At 36.1% G+C, this 13403-nt stretch overlaps 1 protein-coding gene and 1 pseudogene across 2 annotated transcripts in view; both read right to left on the bottom strand.

The window, feature by feature from the left end:
- Positions 1 to 13403, bottom strand: part of LOC145780139 (uncharacterized) — a 200912-nt pseudogene that overhangs the window by 137894 nt on the left and 49615 nt on the right. The gene's annotated exons all lie outside the window — the stretch shown is intronic.
- LOC145778438 (apoptosis regulator Bcl-2-like) lies at positions 7778 to 10735 on the bottom strand. The gene is made up of 3 exons (XM_082589919.1): positions 10465 to 10735; positions 9767 to 10094; positions 7778 to 9196 (listed from the first exon to the last, which is right to left on the bottom strand). The coding sequence occupies exons 1-3, from the start codon at positions 10710 to 10712 to the stop codon at positions 9032 to 9034; spliced, it is 741 nt and encodes a 246-aa protein (XP_082446045.1). The 5' UTR covers positions 10713 to 10735; the 3' UTR covers positions 7778 to 9031.

Below are 13403 nucleotides of genomic sequence, written 5' to 3' on the forward strand. Positions count from 1 at the left end.
CACGTCCGGAAAAAAGAATAAGTGGAGGTACAGCTAACAGCTGAATCAAAGAGTTATTCACAAAAGAAGTGCACCTTCGATACTCGTCAATGTTTATTTCTGATTTATGGCGCATAATGATCAGTTTTTACGTGTGGAAACATAACAAGCAGAAGCCAACAAGCACACTTTGTTTGATTGTGCAGCAAACTTGTTTGGCGGCCGTGTTGGGCAGGCTGTTTGGTCGCTGTCACAATCATTTAAGCTGTGCTTTGTCGAATAATTCATTTAAGCTGTGCGTTTAATAATTCGTTTAAGCAAATATGGCTATTTTTTGGTATTTAAATGAAACACTTGCGGTCTCTTAAAACTACTTAGCGGTCACCCAAACCAAACCTTCAATAAAACGCTGGGTCTACATGAGACTTAGGTTGAAATGTTGAAAATACATGATTTGTATAACTCCAACGTTGAAGTTAGGCTACAGTTCCATATTAATTTTTTGGACTCTTATACTCAATCTACGGCTTTTAGAAGAATTTGGCACAAATTGCATTTCGCTTTCCACTCTGTTTTGCAGCATGAAAAGCTTTTCCAGTCCACTCTATAGATTTTCTCGTTGAACTGACACCTTCAAAATCCGATTTTGTGACTAAAACTTTTTGTTGGAAAGCATTCGGAAGTTTCAGATGTTTTTATTAAAGTTGTAAAAACCAATATCTACAAAAAGTCATACAATTTGATCGTTTCATGGGAAATCTTCCGCAAAATTTACCAATGATCTAACGAGTAAGTGGATGCGTGGTTTCATAAATAACAATCACATAATAAATAACAATCCGTAAATAGAGAGTAGGCTGCGCTATCACAATAAATTGACAAAACGTAACTTATTGTAAAGTTTTCGCAACGCAAGTGCACATCACCCTTGGTTAAATATAACTACATCAGGCTAACTGTGCATTTGAAATCAGTATCGTATGGTATGGGTTCCAGCAGGTAGTTCATTCTTCTTCATGTCCTTTCTGCAAGAGAAGCTTCACGAAGTCGGCTTTCCTCATCAGTCGTCCTCGTAGCCATGCACAGATAGAGCTTGTTTGAGATACGTTTGGAATCTTCAAATGCTGACATCATCACGATCAATTTACAATGTGGCGAAGCTTTATGACAAAACAATGATACAACCAAGGGCACGATACCACATGTCCAAACTTATTGTAATCTAATTTTCATTGACAGCACTGCGTGATGTAAGAAGCGTGATTAAGATGCAATAACGATACTTTAGACCCAAATCTGTTCCAAAAACCTTGGAAATATTCTCAAACATTTAGCTTAAGATTCAAGGAAAGAAATAATTAAAACAACAAAGAACTTTTATAAATTCTTTAGTTTTTATAAAAAATTATAAATTCTTTTTATAAAAAAAAATTCTTTATAAATCGACAATCATTTTAAACAGCAAATAATTAACCGAGTTTGGCAATTTTTGCAGACAATAGCAAAGTTTGTCGTAAAGAACAGAACTTAAGATCATCTCAACAATTGCCAATCTACTTTCATACCTAGACACACTGTCGTTACGAGACAGTGTCGTACTGACGGGTGGCTATCCGTCTATTGCGTCAGTCACAAACGTTTCTCACAACTTGAACAACGTATCACTGAAAACAGTGCAAGGTACGTAGTAAAACAGCAAGTTGCGCGGAAGCAAGTTTGTACAGTTTCTAAGATAAATTAAAGCTACAAATGCGAAGCAATTCGAGTCAAAGCGAGATGAAGACAACAATCTTTGCGGGATTGTGGCAAAACGAAGTCAGTTGAGAAGGAGCGATCTTCCTGGCGTCAGTACTACCTGACTACTCACTATAGAACAGCGAGCGTTGTGTTTCGCTAACCAGAGCCCAGCCTTATGGGTGAAACACGTGTCTATCGCTGAATATTGTTGAGCCTTTCTTACAAAATTCATGCTATAGACGAGAGGTTTTCAAATGTTTTTGGACTACGGCACACCAACGCATTTCCGAATCAATCGCGCGGCACATTGACTTAATAACTTATGTCAATGTTTTTTCGAAATATTGCTTTCACTTACTCCTTTATTGAAGTTACTACTTTAAACAAACTGTTGACTTTATTGTAATGAACGTATGCCAGTAAAATCATTTTATTTTACTGGCATAGGTGAAAAGTGTATGTCTTTTGTGCACAAACAGTCTTGATTTGGTACTTGATCAGCGTCAGTGTAGAAACTGGCATTTCGCACAAGTAAGTTGTGGTGAATGATATTTAGAACACAAATGGCTTGTGAAACAACACCAGGAGACTATTGGAAACATAGTCATCCTAAAACTATCAACGTCCATTAGCCCAAGGCTTCCCAAACTGTGGGTCGTGACCAAAAACGAGGTCGCAAATCGTCATTCTAGGGTTGTCCAAAAAGTAAAAGTGGGCTGTCACAATCAATAGGTATAGCCCACACGGCAGGCTGCAATGGAAAATAGCAGAATAGTGACTGCAGCAAAACATTCTCAATTTCAGTCTCAAAATCAAGCCCAAAAAGTAAACAAGCCATTTGAAAAAACAAAAAACAAGCCCAAACGTAAGTAACTCGTAGATCTGAAAAATAGGCAACTCAAAACAATATCAAGTTTGTGAGAAGTTCTGAGAACACCACAAGGTTGGCAATGATGTTCCACACTTTTGAGTGCTGAACTCGCATTGTGAAATCGCATGCCAGTTTATTATATCACAAGCTTTAGCGATATATTATGCAGCGCATGAAAATTTACACTTGTTTTGATGTAAAGCATCAACGAGTGCGCTCAGCTTTTAATAAAAATGCTTGTTTTTATAAAGCTCTGTATCCATCACAAAATGCGTTGCTCCTCAGCGCTTTACAAAGCAGGCAGTGTCAATGAAGCCGTATAGAGGTGCAACTGAGTAGCCTACATTATTACCCGAATCTATTCCATTGCTCAGTGCCAAGCAGAAATTAGATTCGGTACCATTTTTAAAAATCTTTGGTATGACCCGACAGGGTATCGAACGCATGCCAACCGGTTCAGAGGCGGGCGCACTAACCACTAAGCCATTGAACCGCAACTTTTCACCAATTTTTATGATTCGTTGCTTGTCTTCCTCAATCCGATTCTACAGCCAAGGCTGGAAACAATGTGATATAACTTATAATAGTTTCAGTACACACTCGAGTATTATGCGGAGTACCATGCAGGACGCCCAGACCTACTGGCGAGCTTCCGGTTGCACATGTATGGTCTAAACCAGGGGTCACCAACTGGCGGCCCGCCACGCTGTTATGTGCGGCCCGCGTAAGGTATCAGCGTACAAGTATAACCAAAAATACTTTTCTTGAGGAGTTAAAGAGCATGAAGGCAAAAATACCTTCTGGGAGGCATATTTTCGCTTTTTTTACGATTCCACCGACCGACCAACTAATTCTAGTTCTAGGTGGGGGTCGCTTAAAGTTATTCCAATGCGATGTCCAACCACACTGTCCCAGTGGTTGATTAAAACGTCTGTTTTCGAATTTCGAAATTGTCTGTCAGCATAGGGTTGCTTATTTTAAGTTTGTATATGTCATGTAAACACTAGTGTGCGTTTCACCGTTATTGTAGCGTTGTGTATCGGCTGCATAGCCGAGTGGTGAGAGCCCTGGAACGGCAATCGAAAGGGCACCACTTCTACACCGCCCAATAGCACGCGGCTGTGTCTTTGGCAAGACACTTAAAGGCATGACTGAAGGCGGACATGAAGATTGGCTTCCTTGCCTTCCTGTCCACTTAATCTAAATCTTCAACCACCAGGTGTAAGCCTGGATACGATAACCAAAAACAACCGTTATTGTGTTTCTTAAGCAGGTGCTGCTTTTATGCAAGTTTTGTTGGCAAAGTAGGTCGGTGTGCCAACTCAATTTATAATCAATTGGCAAAACATTATGTATAAATTTAAAGACTTTTTCTGGTTGCAATACGAAAATATTTAGCTAGTACTGCAAAATGTTGTTAATCAACATTTCTTGCCATGCTGGTAAGCACCGCAAGAGACAGTTGTCTAATAATAATCAAAGAAAGACGGTTTTAGAGACTCTCACAGAATGGATGAAAAACCAATTCATTGCTTTTTTAGAGGGAACACTGTTCATGAGTTGCTATAGAAACGTTTTTTTTTGGTGATTTCCACAAGCGTTTGTTTCATGGTGCCTGGTTTCTTTATCCCTGTTATTGGAGTCTATTTTTCACTGATATGTTTGCAGGTCACTATTGTTGCCTATATTGCGATGTGTCAAACATTTCCTTGTTTACTGAAACTGTTAATTGCAAGATATCTTTTGTGAAGCGAAATGGAGCGAAAACGACACCAATCTTGCTTGGCGATGAATATTCTGATGAAACCACTCGCCTCGCTATAAGTGCGCCAAACAAGTATAGCCTCGTTTATTAAGCATTGTCAAATAAGTCAAAAGTGTTGTTAAAGGAGTTTGGCTTGGCAGTAGCGTTGTTCGACTAATTTTGTTGCTGCGGTATTCTAAGATAAATATTAACAACATGTAACGCTGGATACTGGGTACGAAATGCGTTCTTTTCTACCATAAGAGTCAACTGACATAAAATTTTATTAGTGCGGCCCGCCACAGCTCTCCTTAGTGCTAAAGTGCCCCGCATGCAAAAAAGGTTGGTGACCCCTGGACTCTAAACCTTAACATTATTTGGCTGGGCTATCACTCACAACAGTATTTTGCCATTTTCGATTTTATAGCAGAAACCTCGTCACCTTGTCACATTTTCATGTCATGTCACTGTTGTCACATTTTTTTTTATTTCAAATACTCACAAAACGCTGTAGTCCACAAACTAAATATGAATATGGGTGGGGCCCTAAACAGAGATGGGCCCCCCAACCTGGGGTTTTGGAAAAGATAAATATGACTTTTTGTGATTTAGGCTATAACATGTTTGCACTACACAATCAAAACACCACAGAAAAAAAAAAACTTTGTTAGAATGGATGTGATCGAATGCCTTTCACATGCCAGCCTCAAGTAGCCTACCACAATCCTTCCTTGCAAAGCACCTGTCGATTTAGTGGAACGCAATATAACTAAAATCTGCCTGTTTTGTGTCATTTCACACGAGCTCGACAATAGATTTAGAGCAGTGGTTCTCAACCTTTTTGTCGTGGCATACTCATTTTGGTGCCTTCGAAGGGGACCCCTAAAAATATGTTTATCTACTATTCTGTAATTAACGTGTCTCCTAATGGAATCAAATGTTACATCAGTTTCGAAGCGAGACGCTCAGATGAATCTGCTGAACTTGCGACGCACTTATGACGATTGATGACATTGACGAAGTTATGAGCTTTATGTTGGCACACAGGATCAAAAATCAGTACTATTCAGTAGGATGATCAATATGTTGATATAATGTTTTTCTATAAATTAATAGAATTTGGCGACCGTTACAGAGAATTCCTCTTTTTTTCATTTGTAAGCTATTCAATATTAATTCGTTATAATCACAGTCATGGTAAAACTGTGTTTGCATTTCTTTATTAAGTATTTATTGATCAACAATCTGCTGTCTCAAAAGAATTAAGTCGAACATAGCCAATAGATTTGACTCATTCAGGCAGTATAAATTCTTTTAGTTAGAAAACCGAACTTTTGGAATATCAAACGACGCAATAGGGCGTTGCGACGTAGGCTACAGTTTGAGAATCACTGTAATACATAAATAAAGCACAATCAACTTTTAAATTCCTTATTCATCAATCATGCTGCAAACTCGGAAACTTTAACGGACCCCAGGTTGAGAACCGTTGATTCAAAGAGTAGGCCTACAGTTAACAACCTATTGTTAGTGTTGCTGGATGTTTTTAACTGAATATGATAATTATTTATTCTACGAAAATCGATTCGAAATAATAGGAAATCAAAGATGTAATAACCTGCAACTGCTAAAAATTTTACGCTACGCAGAAGCAAAACTTACGAATCTGACAATCTGACAACTTGAAAATGGTCAGACATTTTAAAATATTGTAAGAAATTGAAAATATAACTAAATTTCCTTAAACTAAGGACATTTCCTCGAAAGTGAGAGCCCTGCTTCTGCCGCTCCATGCAAAAAGAAAACGTGAGAAAATTCATGTTTTGAGAAAGTGAAGTTTATTTACCATCCTGTAAGCCGCAATCAGGTTTCGGCTGGACATTGGACAATACTGTATTTTCCAAAAATATTCTCTGATATACCATTCAGTACCGTAGGCCATGCGTTAATGTTTCAGAGGACGTTCGCACCGAACCCCTGAAACAGCTTAGTCGAACACCAGGGGTTCCATCGAACCCTGGTTAAGAACCACTGCACTATCACATCACATTTTTATTTTGTCGCAACAAATCGGCTTGCGAAAAACAGATTTGTCAGGGCTTTTTGTGTCTCTTTTGCTGTTGTAACTTTTCCTGCATAGGCTATGTCTATTATCCAAAAGGATGTAAAAAATTCCTCATAACTTTTACGTGTAACATTCTACTTGTATTTTACCCGCTGGCGAAACGTGTCCTCTTTTTAGGCGATGAAAATATGGTAGGCCTAATCACAAGTAGTAGAAAAGTATTGCGAAACGGTATGCACATTGAACAAAACACAAATAAGTAGCCATGTCCAATGGTTTCAATCTCATAGATGCACAGACTCTCTGCTTAAAATCATCAAAAAGTCTTAAGTTGAAAGGTCAAGTGGAAACGTACTACAAGCATTTATTTTCACTCCATCATTTAGTTTTTCGCAACCAGCGATCTATATTGAAAATTACCTCCCAAAAAACAAAAAGCACGTCTACTTCTTTCAGCAAATAGAAAATACAGCACTGAAAATGAACTATATAATATAATTCATACCAGTACAATATTTTCTATGGTCCACAAACTTTATTGGCCGTAAAACTGGTAAAAACTGTTTACCGCGACTTCGTTCACAGCAGATATTGCAACACAGTGAAATTGCAGATTGAAGGCATGAAAAAGCATTGCCCAACAATAACTGTTTTAACCCTTTGAGGACCATAAACTTTTGAAACGTGTTTTATTGAAATATTGATGATTTTTACTACAAGTTTATCACTTTAAAGAGGTATTTGAAAAAAATATATATTTTTTTTATTTCAAATAGAAGTTACGCTATGGTACATATGTGTACCATTGGTCCTTAAGGGTAATGTGTTTAGCATCATTGCTGGTATGGTTTTACACAGTGGCGGCTGGTGCTGTTTGTGAGCAGTGGGGCTGCAATGAATAGTGGAGGGAGGGCGAAGCCCGCCACTGAGTTCGCCGAAGGCGAACGACTTCGCGGGGTGTCTGGGGGGTCTCTACCCAAAAAAAATTGAAAAATTGCAATAAATTTGGTGCGTTCTGAGCATGTTTTTACCCCAAATTTTGAAAAAATGCTTTCAAACTTTGTTGAAAAGTTGATAGTCCTAAGCTGTATTTAAAAAAAAACCCAACAGTATTGCTTTGGAGACAAACTTTACTAGTATTGAGCTTAGTCTTGACTAGCCTAGCCGAAGCATACAAGGTTCAAGTGACTTTGAGATGCCCTAGGCTGGACTAGCACTTCCTATAACCTGTTGAATACCCTAACTCTACAGCTAACACTTCTACATTCATGGCTCATCGCTACTCTGCGAAATAAAAACTAACTTCGAAAAGTCTGTAAAGTTATTTGGTTACGTGGGACTGTTTTCAGAGGCTCACACGGCGACGACGACGAAAATCATAATTGCTTGTATATACAGTATTGACATAATTCGCGCCAAATTATTGAAAATTTTTCAACCGGAAGTAATGATATCAATTAAATTTACCTTTGCATGTAGGTCTAAAATACATTCCTAAAATATGACGTGTTATTTACATTAAAATTTCACAACAACAGTCTTAATTTTTATGTTTTTCCCACATCACTATATCCCTCCATTAGACTAATAGAATTTACCCTTCAGGACCTTTGGTACATATGTGTACCACAAAAGTTTAGCATTGTCTAGCAACATTTTTTTCAATTTTTTTATGGTTTTACTGATGGGATAAGTCAGATTAATCACTAAACATTGATGTAGAATAAAAATTATATTTTTTTTATATTTTTTTCTTGTCTTGTTGATCTTTCAAAGTTTACCGCTTCAAACCCTGACGAATTCACCAAACAAAACCAGTTAAAACAAAGCTTAAACAAAATACAATTTCCAAATTTTTTTTATTTATAAATAGATTATCTATTTAAGAAACGTTTAGAGACAAATACTTTTTGATAACTACAAGAAAATGATTAGACATCGTGGAAAAAGTTCATGGTACACATATTTACCAACGGTCCTCAAAAGGTTAAGAGGTTGTTACCCCTGTTTCCTTACAGAAGACAGATAAAATAGAAATGAAACAAAACCAACATATTGTGAAGTGAAAAGACAAAGATTGACACCGCATGAAGGGCTGGCTATTTCACTTGTTTAAAATCTGCTTTTGCAGTTGGAAATCAATAAACTATGTACGTAGACTTTTGTTTTAAGAGACAAAGTTGCTTTTTTGTTTGACAATTTAGGATATCGATGAGGTTTTCTGTTTTAAATTAATTCATAAAAATTTATTGAAACAAAGTTGAAGTAGCCACCCCTATCCAGTGATGTACATTGTACAATACTCATGCACAAATGCAAATAATGAAACCAAATTATGTTATTCAGTAAAGGAAGTCTAATATTTCAGTTGGAAACCGAACACTCCCACAAGTAGGCTGTCAGGTCATTCACAACTGATGACTATCTAATTTTGAAGAAAATTGTTTTTATCTTAGCAATTGTTCAAAAGATGCTTCATATATGGTACATACACAGACAGCGAAATCCGCCATTTTTATATTGATGGATTTTGCTGTCTGGTTAGACTGGTCACTGGTCAGTTTAATTAAAGGCTTTAGCTCTTCACAAGACAATATTAAAAAATAAATACATAACCTGACTTAAAATACCATGGTTACTTCTTTGACAACATTAATGCCCCAAGACCAACACATGCGGCAATAACACCTACACGCATGACTGATTTTATCCCTGAGCCACAACCGTTAGCATCATATTCAACATCATTGGTGTAGTCAATTCTTGTCTCGCTGGCTTTACTCCACTTTGTAAAATTGTCCTAAAAACAGTTTTTGTTACAATTAATAAACAAGTAGGGGCAATTATTAAGTAGGACTACCATAAATTTGGAACATACACTCTTGCCAAATAACTCTTGGGACATCACTTCTTCACACACAGAACAACATAAGTGTATTATGTTGTGACTTGTGGTTGCTGGCTGATATTGTTCCAAATTTGTACCTACAATCTAGGAAATTACATATTGCCTTCTTTGTACAAATGAAGGTAGGTCAGCCAACAATACCATCTACTTAACAAATGGTTTTTATTTTGCTTATTTAGTATATACAGATATGGTGGAGTTTGCCTATACATTGGTAACACTAAGGAATTTAAAGTAAAATTGAGGAGCATCATTAAGCACCATTGACAAATTGATAAAACTTGTTCACAAAAATTTGCTTGTGCTAATAGTTGTGATGGTATTACTGAGTAAATATTTCGTATTGCAATTTTGTGTCTAAATCCAATCAATAATAATTAGCTTTAGCTGATCATCTTCACATTGCTGTCACATCATACATTGAAAGATAAACATAAAGTGACAAAGTTAACAATTACTTACCCATCCACCTTGTTGAGTCAACCATTGTGAAAGATCAGTATCCACAAAGTTTGTTACCCATGAGATGATGTGATCCACAACCTTAAGTGAGTGGCATTCCACTGCTTTTACAGCGAAAAGGCCCGCAAAAATTAAAAGTGCAACCAAATGTCCCCATTTAATCTGGTTGTTTTCTATATTTGCACATTTGTCCTGTAAAACTGTTTCAACTTTTGGATTTTGAATGCTTGTCCTTGACACAAAGCTTTGCTTTAGAGGAAGTTGAAACAATTCTTGTGTGATTTTAGAGAATATGTGATCCACATCCTCAGAAGATAAGTCAGTTTTCCTAAAAAAACAACAACATTTATTTATAAGTTTTGTTATAAGTTTTGTAGTAGTATGTCGGTTAGTTTTTTAATCTAAAACAATGCAATTCTAAAACAAAGTGTCCAACTTCTTATATAATATACGGTATATTTGATGTGCAGTGTGCAAAGTTTTTGAAACATAGTTTTTAGAGTTATTGAAAAATTCAAAGAATTATAGTGCTATTGTTTTTTTACCCCACCCAACACAATACAGTATATAATTATAAATATTAAACTTTTAAACATTCTGTTATTTTGTGCATATTATTCTGTTTGAAACAAAATAATTTGCAAAATCAACCATGATATATATTTCTTTTTACAGCAACAAACCAAAAAAAAACTTACCCTATCTCTTCAAGCCAACTGAGAAATACTTGTTTATATATATCTTCATATTGTTTAGCCATATTACGTACAGAAAGGCAGAGTCTGGAAGGTACTTGCTGGGATAATGGTGAAGCATGGATAATATCTTGGCCATTTTCATGATTCAAATAAAGAGCTTGATCTTGGATCGATTTCTTTATAGGAAATACTGAACGAAGTTTGTACAACACGTAGTCTTCTACAACTCGTCTTGTCTTTTCAACCATGTTTGTTTGCTTTACAATTATAAGATCATACTTTATAAGATCAATTTATAAGATTACAATTATAAATAAATTTATATAGCTTATCAAGTATGACCACTAAAGTTGGTCACAATATACAAACCATGTCTAACATCCCACAATGAAATTTTTTAAATCCATTAACTGGTTTGAAAATTATGCACAAAATACCTGAAATATTTTTTACCCCAGTTTTGGGGTAAAAAATATTTTTTATGGGGTAAAAAAAAACACCTGTTAGTATAGCAGCTTCTTCTTCTTTATTATTATATTATTGATTTCATATGTTTTGCTATTGATTTCATATGTAGTGTAAATGATTCTCCACCAGAGGAAAGAAGGTTTGTCATTTTTGTACCTCATATATCAAGGACTGTGAGAGATGCTGAATTTGCTGATAGTCGAAATCGACCGGATGGGTCATGATGATGATGTGAACGATTTTTCCCACAATTTTTGTATGCACTTTTTATTAAAATACACATTGTGAAATCGCAAAGTCTCATTTCTGTAAGAAAAACAGCAGCAAGACAAAAAATTGTGTCTAGTGTACTTATGCACGCCATCCTGAATTTTATCTGCAGCTCTAGTTTGAACATGCGAGGGGGCGATTAAATTTTGCAGATTGTGAATCCTAAAAAATCAACCAGCAGTTTGTGATTAAACATACAACAAAAAAACAACAGACAGGAAATAAAACAACACTTTGTGTATGTATGATTGTATGTGTTGTGCACTATCGATCGATTGACCACTCTGTACTCTCAATCTGCGCTATTGATCGACTAACCCGCAACACTAACCTTAACCTCGGACCCCCAATTCCAACAAACATCAATTGATTGTGCATAACACATGCATACATTGGCACTGATGCATCCAGAAGTTTGTTTTTGTATTTTTTGGTGATATGCTGCTTGGCAGTTGACATAAAACCAGTACAAAGCCAAAACATTCCATAAAATGCACTGTTTTTTTTTACCCCAAATCAACGAATTTTATTGGGGTAAAAAAAACACCTCAATAAAAATTTACACAAACATTTGGAGGTCCCAGTCTTTGTTGCATCTAGTAGCCTCACAACATAGTACTCACAATATAACATTAAACATTCATACTACCTATCACTAAAATTTAGCAAAAACCTTTATTAAACTCCTCCAAACCTTTTTTTGCACCCTTCGCTGGCCATATTTACTCTATTTAACATATCTCTTCTTTGTCAAATCCAATATTTTTCCTCTACCCCTCAAAGTAATCACCAGAGACCACTTAAAAAGACACTAAAAAAGTTGAGTGAATATCTACTCATTTTAGATGTGAGATGGTATATAAGTGTTTTTTTTACCCCAATAACCCCACTATTTTTTTTTACCCCACTTGACTATACACCACAGATCTAGTGTCAGTTTAACAAGAACATCACATGTTTGAAAACTACATATATTATATAATGAATTAAGCAAAATCAGTCAGGTTCTGAAACTTGTATATTTTATTTAAAAAAGCTCTTGCCACCGTAAAGGCAGCTTATCTTATTCTATTCAAATAATATACCATCCTCAATAATGTTGAGGAACCAGAACAGACGTTGGGAAACATCAGCTTCTATTTTTTCAATTACATAATACATATATAATATGTTTGGTATGGTATATAAGACAGGGTTGTCTGTGCTTTGTCATATTGTTCTATGCTAACAATTTAGTTGAATTCAGTTGGCTGCAGCCAGTTGTTTCATGACAGGTCAGCCGCGAAAGAATATCTTGATACCTGGAAAGAGGCCACATTTCAGAGCATAGCAATTAAAAAAGCATGAAAGATTCCTGACCTGCTATTGGTCATTAGGGTGGATCGAAAAATCCAAAATTTTTATTTTTCTAAGCTAGTATGTGAAAAAGGTGCAAAATACCCATAATAACATACATGCATTTTTTTTTTTGGTTTTGACAATTTTTTGATCGCCCCCCCGGAAGGTTTTAATTTCCCTAATATCGGGTTGGAGAAAGTCTCCCGCAAAATTGGTCAAAAGCATAAATACTGTGTGACTCACTTATGCGCTTTATGATGTCATAATAAGCGACTTGTGTTCAAACAGATAGGCTACAATATTGACCGTTTTATCACCATTGCTAAAATACTTGGTTTGGGTATCTCAACAATTAGCTGATGTAGTATTTGATTCTTCAAAAGAATTCTAGATAAAAAAGAAGCTTTATAGTACAATTATTGGAATTTGCTTGCACTGCAGGTTCCACAAAGTTTAATAAAAGTTATATGCGCTTCTTACAGATTAAAAGGCAGTTTACTTAGACTAGTATGGGTAACTCTTCTGGGCGATGGCCTAGTTTTATTATTACTTGGTACTCCCTTCATCAATCTTCACCATTCAGTTTGACTGCACTGGTGAATGTAGCATTGATCTGGTGATGCGAAACCCAGGATGCTTGAATCACTCAGACACTCACGATGGCTGACTACAGCTAATTAATAGAACCCATAGATTATATGTCAGCGATAACAATCCGTATGGGAGACGGCAAGCATTGGTTATGTTCATTATCCGTGTTTATGCTCCAATGTGGTTCACAATAAAATCACATTCATCTTGCAAAGATGGAGCTAAACACATTCACCAAATGATAACCACATCACGATATCTTTGTCAGAAAC

This window comes from Aplidium turbinatum, chromosome 1 (assembly GCF_918807975.1).
Source record: "Aplidium turbinatum chromosome 1, kaAplTurb1.1, whole genome shotgun sequence".
NCBI classification, from domain to species: domain Eukaryota; kingdom Metazoa; phylum Chordata; class Ascidiacea; order Aplousobranchia; family Polyclinidae; genus Aplidium; species Aplidium turbinatum.